The sequence below is a fragment of the Capricornis sumatraensis genome, chromosome X, assembly GCF_032405125.1.
Source record: "Capricornis sumatraensis isolate serow.1 chromosome X, serow.2, whole genome shotgun sequence".
NCBI lineage: Eukaryota > Metazoa > Chordata > Mammalia > Artiodactyla > Bovidae > Capricornis > Capricornis sumatraensis.
In genome coordinates, this window is record NC_091092.1 from 88,083,058 (window position 1) to 88,109,152 (window position 26,095).

General features: G+C 41.3%; 1 protein-coding gene across 1 annotated transcript; it reads right to left on the reverse strand.

Moving 5' to 3' along the window:
• Positions 1 to 17,784: 17,784 nt before the first annotated feature.
• On the reverse strand, positions 17,785 to 18,279 carry LOC138071420 (diphosphoinositol polyphosphate phosphohydrolase 3-beta). Its single transcript, XM_068962954.1, has one exon. It carries the CDS (start codon positions 18,277 to 18,279, stop codon positions 17,785 to 17,787), a length of 495 nt encoding a protein of 164 aa, XP_068819055.1.
• Between the last annotated feature and the right edge of the window lie 7,816 nt (positions 18,280 to 26,095).

Below are 26,095 nucleotides of genomic sequence, written 5' to 3' on the forward strand. Positions count from 1 at the left end.
TCACCTTTCCTATTTCCATGTAGAAACTTCACCCTAGAAATGAACTTGGGCCAAGAAAATCAGTTCTTTAGCCCAGGCTTGCCTAGAGTAGTGATTTGGCAACATAGGGCTGTGATGGAATAAAATACATTGGTGCCTTCCCCCAGAGGTGAAAAGTATAGCCCTAGACTAAGAACTGGGAGGATAATGAGCCATGGTCTTGGGCACACCCATACTTGGAGGACAGCTTGTCACATAGAGCTGAGGGAGATTGGAACAGCTATAGCTCAAATGCCAAATTCTATTTTTACAGAGATTTAGTAGTTTTTTTTTAAAACAAATGTTTATCCATTTGCTGTATGCCCTTATGACAGTTTTTAGGGACTTTAAATATGTGTGTGCGCATACATATTTGTCACCAATTAAATGTTATTTCAGTAGGGAGTAGGCCTACCAAGATCCTCATACAACTCTTTTGGAAGTCCTGCACCCACCCTTAAATGTTGATATTCTTCAGGGAGATTTTCATTGTCTTCTTTATATACTCTCTCCTGTATGACCTTTACTACCTCTTCACTTACTGTCCATCTACTGATGATTCCGGGATCTACACCTCCAGCTCATTCTTTCCTAAGCTGCGTGTCTATGTATCTCTGGACTTTTGGATATGTCTAAGTTAATGTCTCTCGGCTAGCAGAAACTAACAGTTGTAAAACTACTCTCATTGCTCAGTTTCCCATAACTAATGCTTTCCCTCTATTAGATTCCACCAAGGGAGTGGTACCATCATCTCAGTTGTTTTAGACAGATATCTTTAAATATATCCATGATATCTACCTCTCTCTAATCCCCTACATCCAATTAATCAACTCATGCCCCATTAAATCCTATAAATTTCTAAAATGTGTCCACATCTATCAATATGGTCAGTACCCTAGTTCAGATCACCATCATTTCTCACCTGAACTACTATCACAATCTTCTCTCCCTTTACAAATAATTTTCTACTCTTTAGACAAGTTGATGTCATGTCTCCTCTCCTCAAATTCCTGAACAAGTCATATCAGACCCTCTATAATCTGGCTTCTTTTTTTACCCCAAGACATTCACTTGGAGATCCTTTCTTCCTTTTCTACATGCTCAAACTATCTTCCAGACATAATGAACAAGTTCTTGTTCCTAAAATCATCTAGAACCTCACACTGGAAGAATACCCTCCCACTACTTCTCCTGGCTAGGCCGTTTACCCTTCAGGTGCTAAGTTACATGACACTTTCTCTGAGAATCTCTCATCCCTGCTAAACTAGGTTAGTTTACTACATGCTGGCAGAGCCCACTGAATCCCCACTATCACACACACAAACAACCCACTACATTTTTTGGGGATTTCTTGTTTTATCATCTGTCTTCCCAACACTGAGAACTCCAATTGAAAGGATAGTGGTACTAGATAAATGCAAATAATTTCCTATTTACCTACCAGGTTAAAGCTAGATGAAAAAACACAGCTTAAAGACTCAAAATATTATTGACTGAGATGATAGAAGGTCTTTATTCATATCTAATATATTAAGGTTTACTTTAGAAATTAATTAAGAAAAAGATAATTGTAAATAGACTTGGACAGCAGGGTGCTCTAGGGCAGCAAAGTATTCCTGGGAAGGGTTTTTCCTTGCTTTAAAAAGGATACATCTGTTTATTTTATTTATTTATTTTTTTTATTTTTTATTTTTATTAAATTTTAAAATCTTTAATTCTTACATGTGTTCCCAAACATGAAACCCCCTCCCACCTCCCTCCCCATAACATCTCTGTGGGTGATCCCCATGCACCAGCCCCAAGCATGCTGTATCCTGCGTCAGACATAGACTGGCGATTCAATTCTTACATGATAGTATACATGATAGAATGCCATTCTCCCAAATCATCCCGCCCTCTCCCTCTCTCTCTGAGTCCAAAAGTCCGTTATACACAGCTGTGTCTTTTTTCCTGTCTTGCATACAGGATACATCTGTTTAGATAGACAGGGCTAATCCCTAAAATGTCCACTAGGGAGAGACAGGGCTAATCCCTAAAATGTCCACTAGGGAGCATGATGCTATCACTGGTAACGCCTACTAAGAATGATTTTGCAGTCAATTTATGTGTTTGTAATACCAAGAAATGAGGTCTAATTTTGAGTGGTTAGACAAAGGGCAAAAAGAGAATTGATATGAACTCTGTTTCCAGTCCTCTATACCTTCAGCACTGGCCCCAGAGAGGTCTAAAGTTCGAGAGTTCCTGGACTGCTTTTTCACGCTGCTGTGTAGGATTATACAGGGGTGGGGTGTTAAGTCTTCTTAGACCACAGATGGGCTTCTTGATTCCTTATGTTCACTATCCTGGGAAGAGGTGGAACACCAAATTCACTGCAAGATACTGTCAGTCGTGTTCTTCTTCATCTTAACATAAATCATGAACTTTGGAGTAAAAGGAGACAATTTCTATATCCAATCCATCACATTTTAGTCCTTTGATACATTCCATTAAGGTTTATATCTTTGATTCTAGGAATATAAATTTGAGACACTCTTAAGTACTTTTTAGAGATTGAGTCGTGGGAGCAGCTTTACCTTATCCATGGTGGGAATCATTTTATCCATGATTTGAAATTGCAAACTCAGGTTTTTGGTAGTGATGGAGAGTGGGGGATGGAGGGACTTTCCTAGGCCAATTTGGAGTCAGCCTGCATTAGGGAACTTTTCTAACAATGAAACCTAGCAAAGACCTGTAAATTGTATTCTTTGCCTCACATAATCTGGTACTCTTCAATAAATGGCCTTTTCTCTGGGGCACTGTAGAAAATTGATAAGGGCACATTCTGGGGTAAAAAGATAGAAGGGGAATGAATAACAGGGTTCCATTTCCTGAGGTCAGAGTGGTGATGTCCTTGCTTACCAGTTGAAAAATCACTGTGCTCAGAAGAGCACATGAGAGTCACACATGGCAGCTTAAAAAGGATCCAGAAAAAACAGGGAAGTTTCTGAAAAACAAGGTAGTAGCAGGCCAGCCTACTTTTAGCTAATATATTGCAATTGTGAGACTTAACAAAGGTGAACCTCTTTGAACTGATTGTTCTCCCTCCCCTGCCAGCCTCAGTGCTTGGTGAGTAGAAAGTCAGTGTGGGAATTAGGAGATGAAAAACCAAACCAACTAAAACAAGCCTGCAGGGGTGGGGGGGGGGTCCTAAGATGGTGGAGGAATTGCATGGGGAGACCACTTTCTCCCCAACAAATTCATCAAAAGAACATTTGAATGCCGAGCAAATTCCACAAAACAACTTCTGAATGCTGGCAGAGGACATCAGGCACCCAGAAAGGCAGCCCATTGTCTTCAAAAGGAGGTAGGACAAGATATAAAAGATAAAAAGAGAGACAAAAGAGGTAGGGATGGAGATCTGTCCCGGGAAAGGAGTCTTAAAAAAGAGAGAAGTTTCCAAACACCAGAACACACTCTCTCCAGTGGGTCTGTGGTGAGCCTTGGAATCTCAGAGGGCAAAATAACCAGGAGAAAAAATAATTAATAATTAAAACCCACAGATTACGTGCCTAACAGCAACTCCCAGCGGAGCAGCAGCCCAGACACTCACATCCCCCACTAGCAAGCAGGGGCTGCATTGCTTAGGGTAAGGACCGGGCCTGAAGGCCCCGAGGGCAATCTGAGGGAACTAGCTTGAGATAGCAACCCAGACTGTGGGATAGCTATCCCGTGAAAAGCCCTAACCTAAGACACGGCCAGGCCCGCTCACAGAACAAAGGACTGAGTAGAGCTAGCCAGCTGTGGCCGGCACATCCCCTGCTAGAGACAGGCAGGCGAGGGCAGCCAGAGCCAGAAGGGGGAAATCACAGCCCCAGAGAGGCACCCTATACCAAACTGCAAGCAGACTTTATTGCTAACCAAGACTTCTTGGGATTCTGGATGGTTGACATCCATCAGGAGGGTCATGGTCAGAGATCAGCTCCCCAGAAGAGACACACGGCACACCTGAGAAGGCGTGCCTGTTGTACACCCAGAAAACTGAGCAGCTGGGTCGGGGGAGGCAATAAGTTACAGCCTTCAACTGGGGGTGACTGTACTCGCCAAGCACCTGGTCACCTGAGTTGCTTGGACCTGGGATGGGCACAAAACAGGCCCAACCAAATCTGTGCCTTTGTGGAGCACCTGAGAACCTGAACCTGACCTGGGGAGTGAATACAACCCAGGGCCAGCATCAGACAGTTCCCAGTAGAGCAACCTAGAGCATGAGCAGTGTACACTGGGAAGGCACACATGCTGTGAGCGGGGGCAAACCCAGTGTGGCTGAATCACTGTGAGCACATGCCAGTGATATTTGTTTGCAGTGTTCCTCCCTCCCCACAGCACGACTGAACAAGTGAGCCTAAAAAAAAGTGACCACCACCACTGCTTGTGTCAGGGCGGAAATTAGACACTGAAGAGACCAGGAAACAGAAGAAGCTAACATAAACAGAGGGAACCGCTTTGGAAGAGACAGGTGCAATAGATTAAAACCCTGTAGTTAGCACTGACTACATAGGAAGGGGCCTATAGACCTTGAGAAGTACAAGCTGGACCAAGGAACTATCTGAAAATGAACTGACCCCACACTGTTCGCAACAGCTCCAGAGAAAGCCCTAGATATATTTTTACTATTATCATTTTTTAAATTAAAAAAAATATTTTAAGTCCCCATTACTCCTTTAATTTTCATTTTTATAACCTACTATTACCTTGCAAAGAAAAGACCCTATTTTTAAAGCAAACTTCATATATATATATATTTTTTTGTGACTTTGTTTTTTTTAATATTGTATATTTGAGAATCTAGCCTCTACTCTAGATTTTTAATCTTTGCTTTTTGGTATTTGTTATCAACTTTGTACCTTTAAGAACCCAATCTTCAGTACCCATTTTTACTTGGGAGCGAGATCACTGGCCTTTTGATTCTCCTTTCTCTCCACCAGGTCACCTCTTATCTCCCCGCTCCCCCTTTGCTTCTCTACCCAACTCTGTGAATCTCTCTGTGTGTTCTAGGCTGTGGAGAACATTTAGGGAACTGATTACTGGCTGGATCTGTCTCTCTCCTTTTGATTCCCATTTTATCCTCCTGGCCACCTCTGTCTCCTTCCTCACTCTTCTCTTCTCTGTCTAACTCTGTGAACATCTCCTAGGGATACAAACTGGAGAGCACACAGGGAAATGATTAATGGCTAGCTTACTCTCTCTCCTTTTGATCCCCCCTCTTCTCATCCTGGTCACCTCTATCTCCCTCCTCCCTCTTCTCTTCTTCATGTAACTGTGAACCTCTATGGGTGTCCCTCACTGTGGAGAAACTTCATCATTAACCTAGATGTTTTATCATTGGTGCTGTATAGATGGAGAAGTCTTGAGGCTACTGTAAAAATAAGACTGAAAACCAGAGGCAGGAGGCTTAAGTCCAAATGCTGAGATCACCTGAGAACTCCTGAATCCAGGGATCATTAATCGATAGGAGCTCATTAAATGCCTACATACCTACACTGAAACCAAGCACCACCCATGGGCCAACAAGTTCTAGAGCAAGATATACCACACAAATTCTCCAGCAACACAGGAACATAGCCCTGAGCTTCAATATACAAGCTGCCCAAAGTCACGCCAAACCCAATGACATCTCAAAACTCATTACTGGACATTTCATTGCACTCCAGAGAGAAGATATCCAGCTCTACTGACCAGAACACTGACACAAGATTCCCTAAACAGGAAACATTGACATGCCACCCATCCAACTCCACCCACAGTGAGGAAGCTCCACAATAAAGAGGAACCACAAACTGCCAGAATACAGAAGTGAAGTAAAGTGAAGCGAAGTGAAGTCGCTCAGTCGTGTCCAACTCTTTGCGAACACATGGACTGTAGCCAACAAGGCTCCTCTGTCCATGGAATTTTCCAGGCAAGAGTACTGGAGTGGGTTGCCATTTCCCTCTCCAGGGGATCTTCCCCACCCAGGGATCGAACCCAGGTCTCCCGCGTTGCAGGCAGACACTTTACCATCTGAGCCACCAAACACAGCAATATAAACAAGATGAAAAGGCAGAGAAATACCCAGCAGGCAAAGGAACAGGATAAATGTCCACCAAACCAAACAAAAGGGGAAGAGATAGGGAATCTACTTGATAAAGAATTCCGAATAATGATAGTGAAAATGACCCAAAACCTTGACAACAAATTGGAGTTACAGATAAATAGCATGGAGACAACGATCAAGAAGATGCAAGAAAGGTTTAACAAGGACTTAGAAGAAATAAAAGAGTCAATATATAATGAATAATGCAATAAATGAGATTAAAAAAAAAACACTCTGGAGGGAATAAACAGTAGAATAACGGAGCCAGAAGATAGGATAACTGAGGTAGAAGATAGAATGGTAGAAATAAATGAAACAGAGGAAAAAAGAAAAAAGAATTAAAAGAAATAAGGACAACCTCAGAGACCTCTGGAACAATGTTAAAATGCCCCAACATTCGAATCATAGGAGTCCCAGAAGAAGAAGACAAAAAGAAAAACCATGAAAAAGTACTTGAGGAGATAATAGTCGAAAACTTCCCTAAAATGGGGAAGGAAATAATCACCCAAGTCCAAGAAATCCAGAGAGTCCCAAACAGGATAAACCCAAGTCAAAACACCCCAAGACACATAGTAATCAAATTAACAAAGATCACACACAAAGAACAAATATTGAAAGCAGCAAGGGAAAAACAACAAATAACATACAAGGGGATTCCCATAAGGATAACAGCTGAGAGAATTCAGCACCACCAAACCAGTTCTCCAACAAATGCTAAAGAATCTTCTCTAGACAGGAAACACAGAAAGGGTCTATAAACTCAAACCTAAAACAATAAAGTAAATGGCAACGGGATGATACTTATCAATAATTACCTTAAACGTAAATGGGCTGAATGGCCCAACCAAAAGACAAAGACTGGATACAAAAACAAGACCCCTATATATGTTGTCTACAAGAGACTGGATACAAAAACAAGACCCCTATATATGTTGTCTACAAGAGACACACCTCGAAACTAGGGACACATACAGACTGAAGGCGAAGGACTGGAAAAAGATATTCCATGCAAATAAAGACCAAAAGAAAGCAGGAGAAGCAATACACATATCAGATAAAATAGACTTTAAAACAAAGGCCGTGAAGAGAGACAAAGATGGACAATACATAAAGATCAAAGGATCAATCCAAGAGGAAGATATAACAAGTATAAATATATATGCACCCAACATATGAGCACCGCAATATGTAAGACAAATGCTAACAAGTATGAAAGGGGTATTAACAATAACACAATAATAGTGGGAGACTTTAATACCCCACTCACACCTATGGATAGATCAACTAACAGAAAATTAACAAGACAACACAAACTTTAAATGATACAATAGACCAGTTAGACCTAATTGATATCTATAGGACATTTCACTTGAAAACAATGAATTTCACCTTTTTCTCAAGCACACACAGAACCTTCTCCAGGATAGCTCACATCATGGACCAGAAATATAGACTTGGTAAATTCAAAACACTTGAAATCATTCCAAGCATCTTTTCTGACCACAATGCAGTAAGATTAGCTCTCAATTACAGGAGAAAAAAATACTAAAACTTCCAACATACGGAGGCTGAACAGCATTATGCTGAATAACCAACAAATCACAGAAGAAATCAAAAAAGAAATCAAAATATGCATAGAAATGAATGAAAATGAAAACACAACAACCCAAAACCTGTGGGACACTGTAAAAGCAGTGCTAAGGGGAAGGTTCATAGCAATACAGGCTTGCCTCAAGAAACAAGAAGAAAGTCAAATAAATAACCTAACTCTACACCTAAAGCAACTAGAAAAGGAAGAAATGAAGAACCCCAGGGTTAGTAGAAGGAAAGAAATCTTAAAAATTAGGACAGAAATAAATGCAAAAGAAACAAAAGAGACCATGGCAAAGATCAACAAACCCAAAAGCTGGTTCTTTGAGAAGATAAATAAAATTGACAAACCATTAGCCAGACTCATCAAGAAACAAAGAGAGAAAAATCAAATCAACAAAATTAGAAATGAAAATGGAGAGATCACAACAGACAACACAGAAATACAAAGGATCATAAGAGATTACTATCAGCAATTATATGCAAATAAAATGACAACGTGGAAGAAATGGACAAATTCTTAGAAAAGTACAACTTTCCAAAATTGAACCAGGAAGAAATAGAAAATCATAACAGACCCATCACAAGCACGGAAATTGAAACTGTAATCAGAAATCTTCCAGCAAAACAAAAGCCCAGGTCCAGACGGCTTCACAGCTGAATTCTACCAAATTTAGAGAAGAGCTAACACCTATCCTACTCAAACTCTTCCAGAAAATTTCAGAGGAAGGTAAACTTCCAAACTCATTCTATGAGGCCACCATCACCCTAATACCAAAACCTGACAAAGATGCCACAAAAAAAGAAAACTACAGGCCAATATCACTGATGAACATAGATGCAAAAATCCTTAACAAAATTCTAGCAATCAGAATCCAACAACATATTAAAAAGATCATACATCATGACCAAGTGGGCTTTATCCCAGGGATGCAAGGATTCTTCAATATCCACAAATCAATCAATGTAATACACCACATTAACAAATTGGAAAATAAAAGCCATATGATCACCTCAAAAGATGCAGAGAAAGGCTTTGACAAAATTCAACATCCGTTTATGATAAAAACCCCCAGAAAGCAGGAATAGAAGGAACATACCTCAACATAATAAAAGCTATATATGACAAACCCACAGCAAACATTATCCTCCATGGTGAAAAATTGAAAGAATTTCCCCTAAAGTCAGGAACAAGATAAGGGTGCCCACTTTCGCCACTACTATTCAACATAGTTTTGGAAGGTTTGGCCACAGCAATCAGAGCGGAAAAAGAAATAAAAGGAATCCAGATTGGAAAAGAAGAAGTAAAACACTCACTGTTGGCAGATGACATGATCCTCTACATAGAAAACCCTAAAGACTCCACCAGAAAATTACTAGAGCTAATCAATGAATATAGTAAAGGTGCAGGATATAAAATTAACACGCAGAAATCCCTTGCATTCCTATACACTAACAATGACAAAACAGAGAAATTAAGGAAACGATTCCATTCACCATTGCAATGAAAAGAATAAAATACTTAGGAATGTATCTACCTAAAGAAACAAAAGACTGATATATAGAAAACTATAAAACAGTAGTGAAAGAAATCAAAGAGGACACTAATAAATGGAGAAATAGACCATGATCATGGATTGGAAGAATCAGTATAGTGAACATGAGTTTACTATGCAATGCAATCTATAGATTCAATGCAATCCCTATCAAGCTACCAATGGTATTTTTCACAGAGCTAGAAGAAATAATTTCACAATTTGTATGGAAATACAAAAAACCTCGAATAGCCAAAGCAATCCTGAGAAAGAAGAATGGAAATGGAGTAATCAACCTGCCTGACTTCAATCTCTACTACAAAGCCACAGTCATCAAGACAGTATGGTACTGGCACAGAGACAGAAATATAGATCAGTGGAACAAAATAGAAAACCTAGAGATAAATCCATACACCTGTGGACACCTTATCTTTGACAATGGAGGCAAGAATATACAATGGAGAAAAAACAATCTCTTTAACAAGTGGTGCTGGGAAAACTGGTTAACCACTTGTAAAAGAATGAAACTAGATCACTTTCTAACACCATACACAAAAATAAACTCAAAATGGATTAAGATCTAAACATAAGACCAGAAACTATAAAACTCCTAGAGGAAAACATAGGCAAAATGCTCTCCAACATAAACCACAGCAGGATCCTCTATGACCCACCTCCCAGAATATTGGAAATAAAAGCAAAAATAAACAAATGGGACCTAATTAAAATTAAAAGCTTTGGCACAATGAAGGAAACTATAAGCAAGTTGAAAAGACAGCCTTCAGAATGGGAGAAAATAATAGCAAATGAAGCAACTGACAAAGAATTAATCTCAAAAATATACAAGCAACTCCTACAGCTCAATTCCAGAAAAATAAATGACCCAATCAAAAAATGGGCTGAAGAACTAAACAGACAGTTCTCCAAAGAAGATATACAGATGGCTAACAAACATATGAAAAGATGCTCAACCTCACTCATTATCAGAGAAATGCAAATCAAATCCACAATGAGGTACCATCTCACGCCAGTCAGAATGGCAGCTATCCAAAAGTCTACAAGCAATAAATGCTGGAGAGGGTGTGGAGAAAAGGGAACCCTCTTACACTGTTGGTGGGAATGCAAACTAGTACAGCCACTATGGAGAACAGTGTGGAGATTCCTAAAAAACTGGAAATAGAACTGCCATATGACCTAGCAATCCCACTGCTGGGCATACACACTGAGGAAACCAGAATTGAAAGAGACGTGTACCCCAATGTGCACTGCAGCACTATTTATAATAGCCAGGACATGGAAGCAACCTAGATGTCCATCAGCAGACAAATGGATAAGAAAGCTGTGATATAAATACACAATGTAATATTACTCAGCTGTTAAAAAGAATGCATTTGAATCAGTTCTAATGAGGTGGATGAAACTGGAGCCTATTATACAGAGTGAAGTAAGCCAGAAAGAAAAACACCAATACAGTATACTAACGCATATATATGGAATTTAGAAAGATGGTAATGATAACCCTGTATGCCAGACAGCAAAAGAGACACAGATGTATAGAATAGTCTTTTGGACTCTGTGGGAGAGTGTGAGGGCGGGATGCTATGGGAGAATGGCATTGAAACATGTGAATTATCATATGTGAAATGAATTGCCAGTCCAGGTTCGATGCATGATACAGGGTGCTTGGGGATGGTGCACTGGGATGGCCCAGAGGGATGGTATGGGGAGGGAGGTGGGAGGGGGGTTCAGGATGGGGAACACATGTACACCCATGGCAGATTCATGTCAATGTATGACAAAACCAATACAATATTGTAAAGTAAAAAAATAAATTAGAAAATAAAAAAAAGATCACAACCTTTACTATCTTATTCTTGTATTAAGATCTCCACACAGGGCTTGCTAGCCTAGGCTGCAGCTCTCTCATGGCTAAATAAATAAATAACAGAAGCCTGCATTCCTCCCTTCATCAAGACTTGATAGAAAACTTGGTCTGGATTTGACACCCAAGTTTTGTGCCATGCCTGTGCACTTGTACAGAAAAGTAGCAAAAATTCCATGACAGCCCTGTGCAGTGTGCTGTACTTAGTCACTCTGTTGTGTCTGACTCTTTGCAACTTCATGGACTGCAGCCTGCCAGGTTCTTCTGTCCAAGGGGATTCTCTAGGCAAGAATACTAGACTGGGTTGCCATTCCCTCCTCCCAGGGATCTTCCCAACCCAGGGATTGAACCCAGGTCTCCTGCATTACAGGAGTATTCTTTACCATCTGAGCCACCAGGGAAGCCCATGACAACCATGAGCAGTACCCTAAAACACTCTGAGGAACAGTAAGGTGCCGGTGTTGTGTGTGTTTAACAATAAAGGGGTCATGGATATGGGAACTATTCTTGGGGAAGGTGCTCATCTATGCCATCTGTGTCTGGATTACATATGTTTATATTTGAAAAGAAAAATGGCTAGAATACACACAAACATTTATTTTCAAGCATAGTTATTCTTGGTAGGGGGATCATGTGTGATTTTTGATTCATTTATTTGGGGGGAATTTTCCAACTTTTATGAAATTAAGATGAATTAACTTTGTAATGAGGAAAAAAATTTCAGCTTTTAAAACTAAATTATAGAATGGGGAGTGGAACCTAAGCTATGTCCACCAGTAGTGTTCAAAGCTGTCTGGTCATTTTGACATACTGATGCAACTAAAAGTCTTTTTACATGTACAGCTGGGAGACCTCTGAGGAAAGAATTCACATTTAGGGAAGAGAAAGTCTGCCAACATGTTAGCTCAGGAACAAAACCTAGGTTTTTTGAGGGGAGGAGAGGTTCTGGCTGTATGGGCTGTTGACTGATCTTCCAACCAACCTTCTCAAGTCTTAAGGACAGAGGGAGGCCTACAATTATACTCTGAAGAATTTTTTTCAATTTTTATTATGAAAAATCTCAAACATATACAAAAGTATAGAGAATAGTATAATGAACTCCCAAATATCCATCACCCAACTTCAATAATTTTCAATTTACTGCCAATTTCGTCTATATGCTTACCCCATCTAAGCAAATATCAGTAGCATATCTTTTCATCTGTTAAATTTACAGTATATTTCCCTAAAAGATAAGGATTTAAAAAACATAACCACAGTACCATATCATACCTAAAAATATCCCAATACACCAGGGAGATGTGTTTTTATTTCAAATTCTATAAAAATTGGGGAAATAATCAATACATTTCACTGGTACCATGTGGAAGGGTATAACACTCAAATGGAGCCCAAGCTTTTTTTCGATTTTACTGCTTTACAATGCAAAAGAAAGAAAACTACCTTATAAAGGTCACTCTAGGGCCTCTGTAGGGAGATGAGGAAGAGTGCTAACATCACAAACCCATGGCAGAACTCCATAAAATTTCCTCTAAACATCTCTGTCATTTTCTTAAAGTTGCTCTCTTGGAGGTAGCTGACCAAAGTCATCTCTAAATCTTTTAATTTTCAGCACCCTCCTAGAAGTCCCCTCACCCTTGACTTTTCCAGGTGACAACAATGTAGCTCTCTTTCAATGCTCTGCATTCTCACATACAGAATCCAGGTGGGATGAGAATCTAGCTGAGTGTATTGGAAAAGGGGATGAAAACTGTGGCCAACTGAATCAGTGAGAGATAATAAAGAAACCTAGGCAAACTAAGTGGCATGATTAACTTTGGAAACTGCCTGTAGCAGTTTTTGTTGCCTCTGACATCAAATAATACAGTATACTGAATCTGTAAAATTAGAAAAACAATCTTTTCTTCAAAGAAATGTTAAGATTACATGAAAGAAGTGGTTGCTGCTGCTGCTGCTAAGTCACTTCAGTCGTGTCCGACTCTGTGCAATCCCATAGATGGCAGTCTACCAGGCTCCCCCATCCCTGGGATTCTCCAGGCAAGAACACTGGAGTGGGTTGCCATTTCCTTCTCCAATGCAAGTGGTTAGGGCAGTGCAAAAACATTATTATTTGTATATTGTAAAATTTTTATAAAAAGCACATCATCTTATTATGTTCATTGTATTTATTTTTATAATTAGTTTTACAGCAAGTGGTATTCTTGAATAAAATTTTAAGCAAATTAACAACAGTACAAAAACACTGAAGTTGTTACACAAAGGACTGATTCTATAAAATTTTGCCCTAAGTGATGTAAAAACTGTGCTAGCCACTGCATGGTATGACATAGCAATAGGAGTAGTAATTCTTGTCCTTGAATATCCTAAAACTGCCTTGAAAAGTTTCCAAAATGTCTTATTCAGAAAAGCCACACACGTGGTGCCTGGAGAGCATATAGCACCAGATTGGAAGGGGAATGTTTTGCCATTATAATTATATGTAGTGATTATAAAATATTAATTGAATCAAAGAAACTTCAGTGATGTCAACCATATTTCAAGTAGTGTCTCAGGTGCAGAATATGCAAAGAATAAGGAGACGTGGTTCTTGCTTTCAAGGATATCATAGTCCAATAAAGAAGGCAGACATATCAATAAAAAAGCACAACAAAAGGCTACAGGTGCTGAATAAGAGTCTGTTCATGTACAACAGTACAATCACCAGGGCAAGAGAAGTCAGCAAAACAGACAGGGAAGGAGTGTCTCAAGATGCAGGAAGAAAACCAGATGAGCTGTCTCTTTGGAAGCATGGAAGTGCTCACCTATACTTGACAATTCCATTTATTAATGGTTCACATCAATGATTCTTTCAAACAATCCTGGACATCTTTGCTGTTCATCTGGAGAAACAAACCAACATAAAATTAGAAGGCTTATACTAATGTAACAATTCTTCCAATTGATAAATTTACAAAGGCTTTATTATCTGCATCATTCACTTCACATTTGGAAAGCCTTCCCAGAATTATGTAATGCAGCTTCAATGTGAGTCTGGATGAGCAGCTGAGGAAGTTATAAGTCAATATATGTTACAAAACAAAAAAGTCTGCAAAGAAACGATACCAGAAGTTTTGCAAAAGGGGGAGTGGTCATCTAAGACATAAAAAAAAAATCCTAAATTTCATGTTCTGGACTGTAGGCTTATAGGAATTATTGGTTCCTAGCCATCAAAAAGTTTGTGAAATTTGTTGTGTAGTGGCCACACAACCATGCAAATAGGTAAGTACAATAAATTATAAAAACCATGACACACACAGGAGAGGGTATCTTGACCCAGGTCAGGAAAGGCTTCTCATAGGAAAAGTTTATGAAGTAACTATTTTTATTATCTTCAATTTTATATTAAAAACCCTGAGCATCAGATAGATAACTTGGCTGAAGTTACAGAATTAGCAGAAAGAAGCAGTTGAAAACCGCTCATAAAAATATCCAGTTTTACTTCAGTTACCATAGTGGCCTTTCTGATTCTCATAATGCTATTTGCCCATAAAATATTTAATATCTGTTAAATATAGTATAACAGTTTATCAGGAGACAACTACCAGGAAAATACTGGTGAAACTCTGGTAGTGCCTGGTGGCTTCCCTATATGGGACACCTGGAAGTAAAAGATTTGCCCCCCAAATATATTTGTGTGTGTACATATACAGACACAATTTATTTAAAAATTTTTATACATTATAGACATAGCACCAATTATTTTCAGTGTTTCTATGTATCTATATTAATCTCTAATGTTGTCTCTCTATAAATTAAAAGAAAATATTTGAGCAGCTGAAAATATATGGTGTTTATAAAACATGCAGAAAAAATTTTGATTCATTGCTGCAAACCTCAGTTATCTATGGAGAGTACTCTTTTTCTCTTTTCACCAAGGGGAAGGCTGAAAAACCAAACAAACAACATATAAGTGACTTTTTAACACTCTTAGAAGGAAAAAAAAAATCAACTGTACATCAATCTTTGGAGCGCTGAGGTGGTAGAAATTTTCTACATAATCTCTGCTCATCTGTTTAGCTTGAAAGCCTTGGTCTTAAAGAGAAAAAGAGAAGTCTCCTTGGAGCTTTAAACTATTTCAACTAGGCTAAGTTCCAGAGAATATTTCACAAAAGCTACTTAAATGAAGCTAACAGTCAATCCTAAAGTATAGCATGACATATTCTAAATGTTTCTGGCAAAAGCAAACAAACCCACAATGTATTTATATGCTAAATTCTTAACAACGGGTTAATATGAATACTGTATATTTTTGCCTTTGTCAGACACTTAAGAACCAAATAAGATGATGCATTATTACCTCTAAGAATAACAAGTTAAGGCTCCAAAGTATTTGTGACAGCATTTCAGATGGAAGGGGTTTTTATCTGCAAAAATATCTGTAAAATAAGAACCCAGCATATCTGCTGTGTTAATATTAAGGTAGAATTTAAGAACCCTCTTGAATAACTAGGTTATTGGGGGAAAATATCTTTGGGTCTATTTGAGATTATATGAATAGTAAAGGTCAAGTTGTTTGGAATTAAACATATGTGCTCAAATATATATTTGATATAGATCACTTTTGCAGAGGAAAATTGAAAAATACACAATAACTATAATTAATCAAATGAAATAATTCAGGTAATAAACTGCCATTTGTTTTTAAAACTCACTCATTTTTTAGTTTACTTCAATGGCATTAGTACAGAAAATGTTTTGCGAACTGAAACTTGCACTTTATCTGTACTTGAAAGTGTAATAAGATTTGTTTTCAAAATAGTAGTACCAAATTTCTTTAGAAAGTGAAACAGAACCCACTTTTTAGCAGCAATCATATAAGCATGTTATTAATTTATAGAACTAAAATGCAACCAAATAGAGAAAAATATTTGAGTATTTTGAGGAACAAACACATACAGCACACAAGGGAATAGCACAAAAGAGTATATGTTCTAAAATTCAATATAAAGTTTAAAAGCAGAACTACTCTATGGTCTTAAAAGATAGAAGGGCAGAGTACTGATTAGGAAGAGGAATGCAATGGACTTTTGAGTTACAGGTAATGTTATTAATAATTTCTGGATCTGAACTCTAGTTACATGTATTGCTCACTATGTAAAGATTCATTAAGCTGTAAAGATTTGTCAACTGTTCTGCATGTATGTTGCACAACAGTAAAATATGAATTAATTTAACAAAGGATAACTTCCATTAAATCTTAAGCAGTAATTGTGTTTAAAAACAGGCTACTTTCAGGACTAACGAAATGTTTGAAATAACTATTACTTTCTATCTTATTATATACTAGAAGGATGTTTTAAAAATGCTTAAGTATTATCTATGGAATGACTTTTTCAACCTGATGTCCAATTTAGAAAGTAGATTTTCCATCTACCTAACTGCTGACATGGCTAGAGGAATAAAGGTAGTTCCAGAAGACAGACCTATACATTTTAGATAGGATCCCTGATTTCAAACAAGTCCTGAAGCAAATGTTTAAGTAAGAGCTTTTACTTAGATACCCAAAAAAGATTGTCATGTGACACAAAACCTTATCCAAAATCTTCACAAGAGATTGTTCAGACATCTCAACAGTTTGAGAAGTCAGTAGTAGCTGAGTATCAAGAAAGCTAACTCCCTCAATTGGGATGAAATTACCATATAATATTCCACTTCTTTGACTACTGATATTCAGACAAGTTTAACTTGACTATCACAAATTCAAATAGGCAAACTTTCTTTCAAGACTAGTTTATACTGAGAGAACCATAGTTGTTCTGGGGCACTGAGAAAAGAGCAATGGAAGCTGGAAGTTGAGCATGCTAAATCACACTCGGAATACAGTTTTCATAATATGTACATTATCAGGACAGTATATAACAACCTCGAGAGGGTGTTTACTCTATAAAATGATATTTTGCTAAGCTACATTTGGGCTAAAAAGGTAATGGTTATTTCAAGTAAGAAGTAAAAAATCAGTTATGAAAATATTCTGAAACTCGAATTAACAACATATGAATAAAGCAATTACTGAAAAGGGCAAATTAGATCACATATCTGAACATGCAATTATTGCTCAGTGCAGAAAGAGCAAATGATGTAAAATTTCTTAAATACTTTTTTGAAATTCAAAGCTGGACCGACAAACCAATTCCCATCACAGAAGGACTTGCTGACAGGACTAAAGCTGTGAGTGAGAAAACAACTTAAAAAAAATTAATGAAAATGCCACACAACCAAGGTGATCAGATTTTAAAGGCCCTCAATACAATACAAGCCACAAGACTGGTACGAAAAGTACACATGCACACAAGCGCGTGCATGCACATACACACACATCCCAAACTCTGGGTGACCGGTTAAGGCAACTTAAACCCATGTGGCTTTGGCTTTCTGAAATGTGTTATAGTGCTACCAAGAAGCGATTCTGAAAGCATCTGAAAAACGTGCAAAGTGCCTGAAAACAGTGCCTGGGAACTGAGACAGTTTGCAAGCGTGATTCAGAGGTCTGCCAAGGAAACAAAAGAAGCCTCCCTCCTCCCGGTGAGAACGCACACGGCAACAAGAGAGGTGCTCCGGGCACTACTTATTGTCAGGTAGGCGGAAAGCAGAAGTCTGTGCACGAGCGGTACATACTAGGGATCGCCCTCCGGCAGGGACGGGGCCACGGAGTTTCCATTGGTTGGGGAACCGCCCAGCTTTAGTTTTTGCAGATATTCGGCATGCACGGGCTTGTGGCACTGGAGAACCTTGATCGCATCTTCGACTTTGAACCACTCTCGCTTCCTCCCAATGCTAACCGAATCTTCCCAATCCTCCAGAATCTCAGTGACAGTCAGTACATACACGTACGTTCTGTGCTTGCGATCTTGGTTCTGCTCGAAAATGCCCAGGAGCCGGCCTAACTTCCCCTTGACTCCCGCTTCTTCAAACACCTCGCGGACGGCCGCACCGCCCGGCTCCTCCTCGGGCTCCATGCCCCCGCCCGGCACGATCCAGCGGTCCGGGTACCGACTGCTACTCACTAACAGCACCTCGTCCTCGCGCTCGCTCCGGAAGCACAGGCACGCCGCCCGCTTCTTGAACCCCTCCGGGTCGTAGGTCCGCGTCTGGTTCGGCTTGCACTTCATCTTCGAGGCCGTCCGCCGCCGCTCAGGTCCCCGCCGCCGCCGCCGGGTCGAGGGGCTCCGAGGTGCTGGGGAGAGAAAGAGCCGCGGGGAGGGGCAGAGAGTGAGAGAGAGGGGCCTCAGCCCATGAGCCCCAGGCGCTCAGGGAAGATAAGGCGGGGGCGGGGACGGGGGCGGGGGCGCGCGAGGTACGTCAGTCGGTCCGTCCCCCGCGCGGCCGGGGGTCCCGGGCACAGACGCCAGAGTGGAGGAGGCACCGCCCCCGCCCCCATCCCCGCCTCCGCCCCGAGCCCGCCACTCTGCGAAGAGCCCACTCGCGTCTCTGGTGCGCGTCTCCGTCCGTCCCTCCTTCCCTCCTCAGCCGCCCAGACTGAGGCTGAGCGAGGTGATGCGCATTCGCGCGCGCGTCCGCGTCCCCAGGCACGTGCGCGTTCCCGTCGGAGGGCGGGGGTCTCGCGGCTCCCGCAGCGCCCGGCGCCACTGGCGCACAGCGCAGGCGCCTAGCCCTTCTCCGGCTGGGGTTGTCCGTTCCCCAGGGTGAAAGGCACCGCACTGTGACTTGGGCCAGCTTGTTTCCACGTGTGCCTTTGACCCAGACGTGGCTGTGGCGCGGCCAGACGTTTCTCTTCACCCTCTCCAGCAGGTCGCAGAAAACACACACGCAATCGTTTTACACACAGCACCACAAGACGGATGGTCAAGTGCATAAGGTCGTAGTCATCTTCCACAATGAAGAGTACCGGCTTACTTATAGGAAGGCCTCGGTTTTGTCAAGATGATCCTAGGTATTGGGCGAAAGAGTACCGAATCGTTGCTGAGTCATTTCGTGCAGTTTTGTTTTTTCAACAGGTTCTTCACTTGGCCAGGCACCTTGGCACAGTCCACGACTGAACAGCTTTCTTGAACCTACCCCTGTTGACATCTTACCTAACCTCTGGTCTCTGGTTTCCTCATCAGTAAACTCCTCGCCTACTTGGTTCAGACCTTTGCACTTTAGGTCATATTCACCCAACAGCTGGAGAGCCACGCAAAGCAGGAATCTCTCCCCTTCACACACTCCACACGTCTCTTTCTCATTGGGAAGCACTGGTTGAGGTTTTGGGAAGCATGCCTCTGGCAGTCCCTTCACATTTTACATTTTGAGTTTCAGAAGCCTCCTGGCCTGGGACTCCAGCAAGGCCACTTGGTGATCTCTCACCTCTGTCTCTGCTGTTGCTGCTCAGTCGCTTCAGTCGTGTCCGACTCTGATGGCAGCCAACCAGGCTCCTTCGTCCCTGGGATTCTCCAGGCAAGAATACTGGAGTGGGTTGCCATTTCCTTCTCCAATGCATGCATGCATGCATGCTAAGTTGCTTAAGTCCTGTCCGACTCTGTGCGACCCCATGGACAGCAGCCCACCAGGCTCCTCTGTCCACGGGATTCTCTAGGGAAGAATACTGGAGTGGGTCTAGCCATCCTATACCCTTGGCCAAGAAGTAGCCTTCCCACAACCCCAGATATAACAACCTAAAGCCTTCCCCCTGCATTTTATTTCTTCTGATTGTTTCCCTGCTCTCACAGTAACCTTATGGAGAAGACCTCTGATGTCCCCCACATTTTGCCTTATTGCAACTTAGGCATCTTTGTCTCTTTTACCTGCAGACACTCTGCTGGCATCAGGCAAGCCGGATCATGACAACTCACTTTTCCAAGGAAATAATCCATTCCTCAAGGGGACATCGAATCGGAAAGGTATGTGGAAAATGGTTATGAAACATACAGTCCGGTTTTTAAATAACAAGTTTGTTCAGCTTCCCAGGGTCTGTTCCACTCCGTGTATACCCAAATAGCCCATAAAAATGATTCTGTTCCTGGTGGCAAGACTACCCTCAATATCTTGAGCATAATATGACAAAAGTATGTGGGCATGATAGAACAAAACTATCGGAAGAAAAAGATAAGAGATATACAGAGTATCACCTGAACCAATAGCCATACTACCTCTAATGACCATATTTCAATGATGTATGGATGATCAAAGAACATTTGGTGGAATGCAACAGACCATGACCAAAAACAAACTAGGAGGACTTCCCTGGAGATCCAGTGGTTAGGACTCTGCACTTCAAAGCAGGAGGCACAAGTTGGATCCCTGCTCAGGAAAGTTTCCTCTGCTGCATGCTAGGACTTCCACCCTACCCCCCACCAAAAAAAAAAAAAAAACAACAAAACACTACACTAGGAAAAAATATAAATTTCAGCAAGATGTATTCCTCAGTGTGTTCATACTGACAATTAAAAATCAAAAACAAAATCCATCATAATCAGAATCTAGGCAAATATATCAATTATCACCCATGTTATTAGATTTCATTTAAAATTTTCTTTCCCATGTAATGAGATCGTAAAGAGAAAAATGCCTGCCATTTTGGTAAAGAAGACAAAATTCTCTTTTTTGCAGACAGGAGTAATATATTCTTGGGAAACAGCTGAGAAATGATGTAAAAATAAACTTCTTTAAGTGGGAGAAATTAATAAATATTAAAATTTAAAATCCCAAGAGCTTTCATGTATGCCATCAATAATCCTGTAGAAAATAGAATGGGTAAATGATCACATTACAGTGGTAGTATCAACCACTACAAAGTAAATGAAACACCAAGGAATCCTAAAAATATGGTTAGGACATTGTAAAATGATAAAACTCATACTCAGCTTTAAAAGATATTTGAGTAAATCAAGAGGCAATTTAGCAAAGTTGGGAGATTGTGCTGGTGTCTGCAGGGATTATTATTATTCATTTCTTGCTTAGTACTTTCTTGTTTTCAGTCACTTAGTCGTGTCGTGATTCTCTGGGACCCCATGGACTGCGGTACACCAGGCTTCCCTGTCCTTCACTATCTGCTTAGGACTTGAAAGTGTTAGTCCCTGAGTCATGTCCTGCCAGCTCCTCTGTCCATGGGATTCTCCAGGCAAGAATACTGGAATGGGTTGCCATTTCCTTCTCCTGTCTGCAGGGAGGTGTGGACCAAACAGGCTACAGCTACATCACAGGTCTGCTTCACAATTGCCAGGTACTATCTGCTTGTCATACCAGAGGTGCCATTTTATAGTCTATTCCACCATTCCCACATTAGATTACACCCATGTAATATGTCTGTGGTTCCAAATAGGAAAAGGAGTGCGTCAAGGCTGTATATTGTCACCCTGCTTATTTAACTTATATGCAGAGTACATCATGAGAAACGCTGGACTAGAAGAAACACAAGCTGGACTCAAGATTGCCGGGAGAAATATCAATAACCTCAGATATGCAGATGACACCACCCTTATGGCAGAAAGCGAAGAGGAGCTAAAAAACCTCTTGATGAAAGTGAAAGAGAAGGGCCAAAAAGTTGGCTTAAAGCTCAACATTCAGAAAATGAAGATCATGGCATCTGGTCCCATCACTTCATGGGAAATAGATGGGGAAACAGTGGAAACAGTGTCAGACTTTATTTTTTGGGGCTCCAAAATCACTGTAGATGGTGAGTACAGCCATGAAATTAAAAGACGCTTACTCCTTGGAAGAAAAGTTACGACCAACCTAGATAGTATATTCAAAAGCAGAGACATTCCTTTGCCGACTAAGGTCCATCTAGTCAATGCTATGGTTTTTCCAATGGTCATGTATGGATGTGAGAGTTGGACTGTGAAGAAGGCTGAGCGCCGAAGAATTGATGCTTTTGAACTGTGGTGTTGGAGAAGACTCTTGAGAGTCCCTTGGACTGCAAGGAGATCCAACCAGTCCATTCTGAAGGAGATCAACCCTGGGATTTCTTTGGAAGGAATGATGCTAAAGCTGAAGCTCCAGTACTTTGGCCACCTCATGGGAGGAGTTGACTCATTGGAAAAGACTTTGATGCTGGGAGGGATTGTGGGCAAGAGGAGAAGGGGACGATCGAGGATGAGATGGCTGGATGGCCTCACGAACTCGATGGACGTGAGTCTGAGTGAACTCCGGGAGATGGTGATGGACAGGGAGGCCTGGCGTGCTGCGATTCATGGGGTTACAAAGAGTCGGACATGACTGAGTGACTGAACTGAACTGAACTGAATATGTCTGTGCTGGGGGTGCAGCATAGTTTTTGGAAGGTAGAGGAGAGGCAACATTATAATATGGAAGGAGGTAGAGAGTGAATTCCTACTGGCAAAGTTATAGCATGTTTCTGGATAATGAGATCCACAAGTTGCAGGTTTAGTACAATGTCAAGGATATTTACAAATTAGTTTTTTCCCCTGATTTTCATAAAATAATTGTATTTTCTACCTGTTAAAACAATAAGGCAAGACAGTTTTGACTTTTTCTAAACGAGTAGAAATCTTTTCTGAAAGACTACCATTCCACTGTGTGGTTTATCTATAGTTCAGCGCTACTGCACTGATGAGCAGGGTTGTTTTTTGAGCCACTGTAGTAGTAGACTGTTACAGCGACAGCTGTGATACGTGCATGCCTCCCACATTGTCATAGCCTTGGCGATGGAGCTTGCTTTGATGGGACAACAGCATGTGTGAAGCAAGCAGAGTTGAAAAGCACTTGTGCACTGGGGTTTGCCCTCAGTTGCTCTTCTTGAAACAGGATGATAGCAATGTGAAGAAGCCTGGACTAGGTGAATGATGTGAGATCCATGGTCCATGCATCGCTTTCACCCTAGCTGCCAGAGAATCATTTACCAGAAGTGTGGGTGAGACCATCCGATACCATCCAGCCCCCAGCAGAGTCAGTTAGCTAACAGAGCACTGACCACGAATGCATTAATTCTTCTGAGAACTGCAGGATTGCTCCGCTGAACCCAGCTGAACTCATTGAGCTGCAGAATTGTGAGCAAAAGAATCAGTTGTGTAAACTGTGGGGTGCATCAAGAGCTAGCTGACACAACCATTAACTGCCATCCATCAAATTCCAACCAAAGCTAAAGAGAGAATGTATATTTCCTAGTAGAATTTCACCTCTTTTGAAGAGATTGACATTGAACTGAGTCAGACCTTGACTCTGACTCCAAAGGTAATCTTCCCTTCACTATGACAGATTGCACGTGTGCTGAGATTGCTGAGATGCACACACAGTACATGTCGTCCCTTATGGTACAGATGTTCTCCTCTCTCATTTTTTTTTTTCTACCTGGGTGATCCAGGCACCCAGGAAACCATAGCTTCTATGTAATGTTCTAAAACTGAGATGATCTGCCCTGAGAGCAACAGGTTAGGGATACATATTTGTGCACTTTTTCTGAGTTCGGAAGGAGCAGGCAGATTGGAAAGTGAGAGCAAGATTAGAAAAATGATCGTGCACAGTTGGGCACCTTTCTTGGTGAGATGGGCAGGGAACCTAGAATTGTCTCTTTTGTGATTAAATTGACGTGGAATGCAATTCTAGAGGGAGGAGTTCTCCACAACAGATGTCAGCTCAGATGGAGACAATTTCAGACCTTCTCAGAGCTTTATGGTATTTATAGCCAATTCCAGCTTTCAGGAGAGTTACCACCCATACCTGTGAGAATTTCTGGATGTATTAAAGGGAAGCAGAGTCAGGGAATGTGATTTTAGTAGTAGTCACTAAGTGGGGAAAATTGGTGTTTTGTTAACCAAATGCCCTAGAATTTAAATCTCGCTCTCTCACTAGCTGTATAGTCTTCAGTTCAGTTCAGTTCAGTCGCTCAGTCGTGTCCGACTCTTTGCAACCCCATGAATAGCAGCACGCCAGGCCTCCCTGTCCATCACCAATTTCTGGAGTTCACTCAGACTCGCGTCCATTGAGTCAGTAATGCCATCCAGCCATCTCATCCTCTGTCGTCCCCTTCTCCTCCTGCCCCCAATCCCTCCCAGCATCAAAGCCTTTTCCAATGAGTCAACTCTTCGCATGAGGTGGCCAAAGTACTGGAGTTTCAGCTTTAGCATCATTCCTTCCAAAGAAATCCCGGGGCTGATCTCCTTCAGAATGGACTGATTGGATCTCCTTGCAGTCCAAGGGACTCTCAAGAGTCTTTTCCAACACCACAGTTGAAAAGCATCAATTCTTCGGCGCTCAGCCTTCTTCACAGTCCAAATCTCACATCCATACATGACTACTGGAAAAACCATAGCATTGACTAGATGGACCTTAGTCGGCAAAGTAATGTCTCTGCTTTTGAATATGCTATCTAGGTTGGTCATAACTTTTCTTCCAAGGAGTAAGCGTCTTTTAATTTCATGGCTGTATTCACCATCTACAGTGATTTTGGAGCCCCCCAAAATACAGTCTGGCACTGTTTCCACTGTTTCTCCATCTATTTCCCATGGAGTGATGGGACTGGATGCCATAATCTTCGTTTTCTGAATGTTGAGCTTTAAGCCAACTTTTTCACTCTCCTCTTTCACTTTCATCAAGAGGCTTTTTAGTTCCTCTTCACTTTCTGCCATAAGGCTGGTGTCATCTGCGTATCTGAGGTTATTGATATTTCTCCCGGCAATCTTGATTCCAGCTTGTGTTTCTTCCATCAGTGAATATCTTGGACCTTGATAGTTCTCATCTTAAAATGGGGATAATGAAAGTACCTACCTCATTAATTTCTCCCTCCCGCAAAGGCTTTCCTGACCATTTCTCACTCATCTCTCATACTGCGATCAAATTACCCTCTTCTTTTTGCCAGGCTCCGTTGACTTGAATTCTGTCATGGTTTTATTTAGGGAGCGCTGTGATGGTCTGTCTGCATGTTTGAAAAAAATGTAAAGGCTAGGGGCCAGCCAAATAAATACCTGTTCTCAGAGTCAGCACAGTGACCTGAACTTGGCATCCAGCAGGGATTCAAAATATATTGATTGAATGAAAGAGTGTGACAAAGGCTATTTGGATCATGAAGGATGGTTCTTATTACACCTAATAATTGTTTATTCCAAATATAAAATGAGAGATGAGTGAACACAGGCCACTCCATACGTGGCTTTTCATGTTGGGAGGCTTCATCGTGTTCCTTGCATTATCTCTTTTTCCCTGAAGTGCAGAGAGGGGCTATAGGAGGGCATTCAGTAGAAACTTCTCAAACACCAAGTGATCAGAACAAAACAATGCCTTCCCAGTCTTTCTCTTTGATTAATCAATGAACCATGGGGATAAAAGCAAGACTTCTAGGTTTGTGATTGTGTGAGTAACAGCACACGTGTGAACAATCAAGGGTGTGAGCACAAAAGTCAATGGAGAGCAAGTCCAGGTGAGTGTTTCCACTCTCTCAAAGAGGCTGTGAGCACGTCTTGATTCCTCCTGCTTCTTTGGTCACTCCCTCTGGTTCCCTGAGTGCAGTGTCCCCCTTTTTCACCGATACTGTCCTCTCTACTGACCTAAATTCAGCACCCAAACCCTTGCTAGTGCTGTCTCTAGAGTCAAATGCTAATCACTAAGAGAGGTGTTTGAGGTCCTATAGGATCTGACCCTGTCTCCTCTCTGACTATACCCCCAGCAGCCTCCCTTCAGTCACTCAGCTCCAGGTCAGCTGGGCTCTGCAGTTTCTGGGTCATGTCAGCTAGGCTCCCTCCTCAGGGCCTTTGTCCCAGCTCTTCCGTTTGCCTGCATGCTTCTCACCCACATCTGCCTGGCTGACCTCCTCACTTCCATGGAGGCCTTGCTCAGTTTTCACTTGCTTTCTCTGTGAGGGCTACCCAGGCCACTGGACAGTATATTGGCAGGTGCACCCACCTGTCCCACCGTCCACCCTATCCCTCATCCCCTTTATCTTGCCGTACATTGTATTTCGTTACAACACTTATCACCTAACAGACTCTGTTATTTACTTCTTTGTTATGTTTGTACTTATCTCTGTCCTCCCCC

Coding starts and splice junctions, on each gene's coding strand:
- LOC138071420 (XM_068962954.1), bottom strand. CDS start 18,279: ATGAAGTGCAAGCCGAACCAGACGCGGACCTACGACCCGGAGGGGTTC.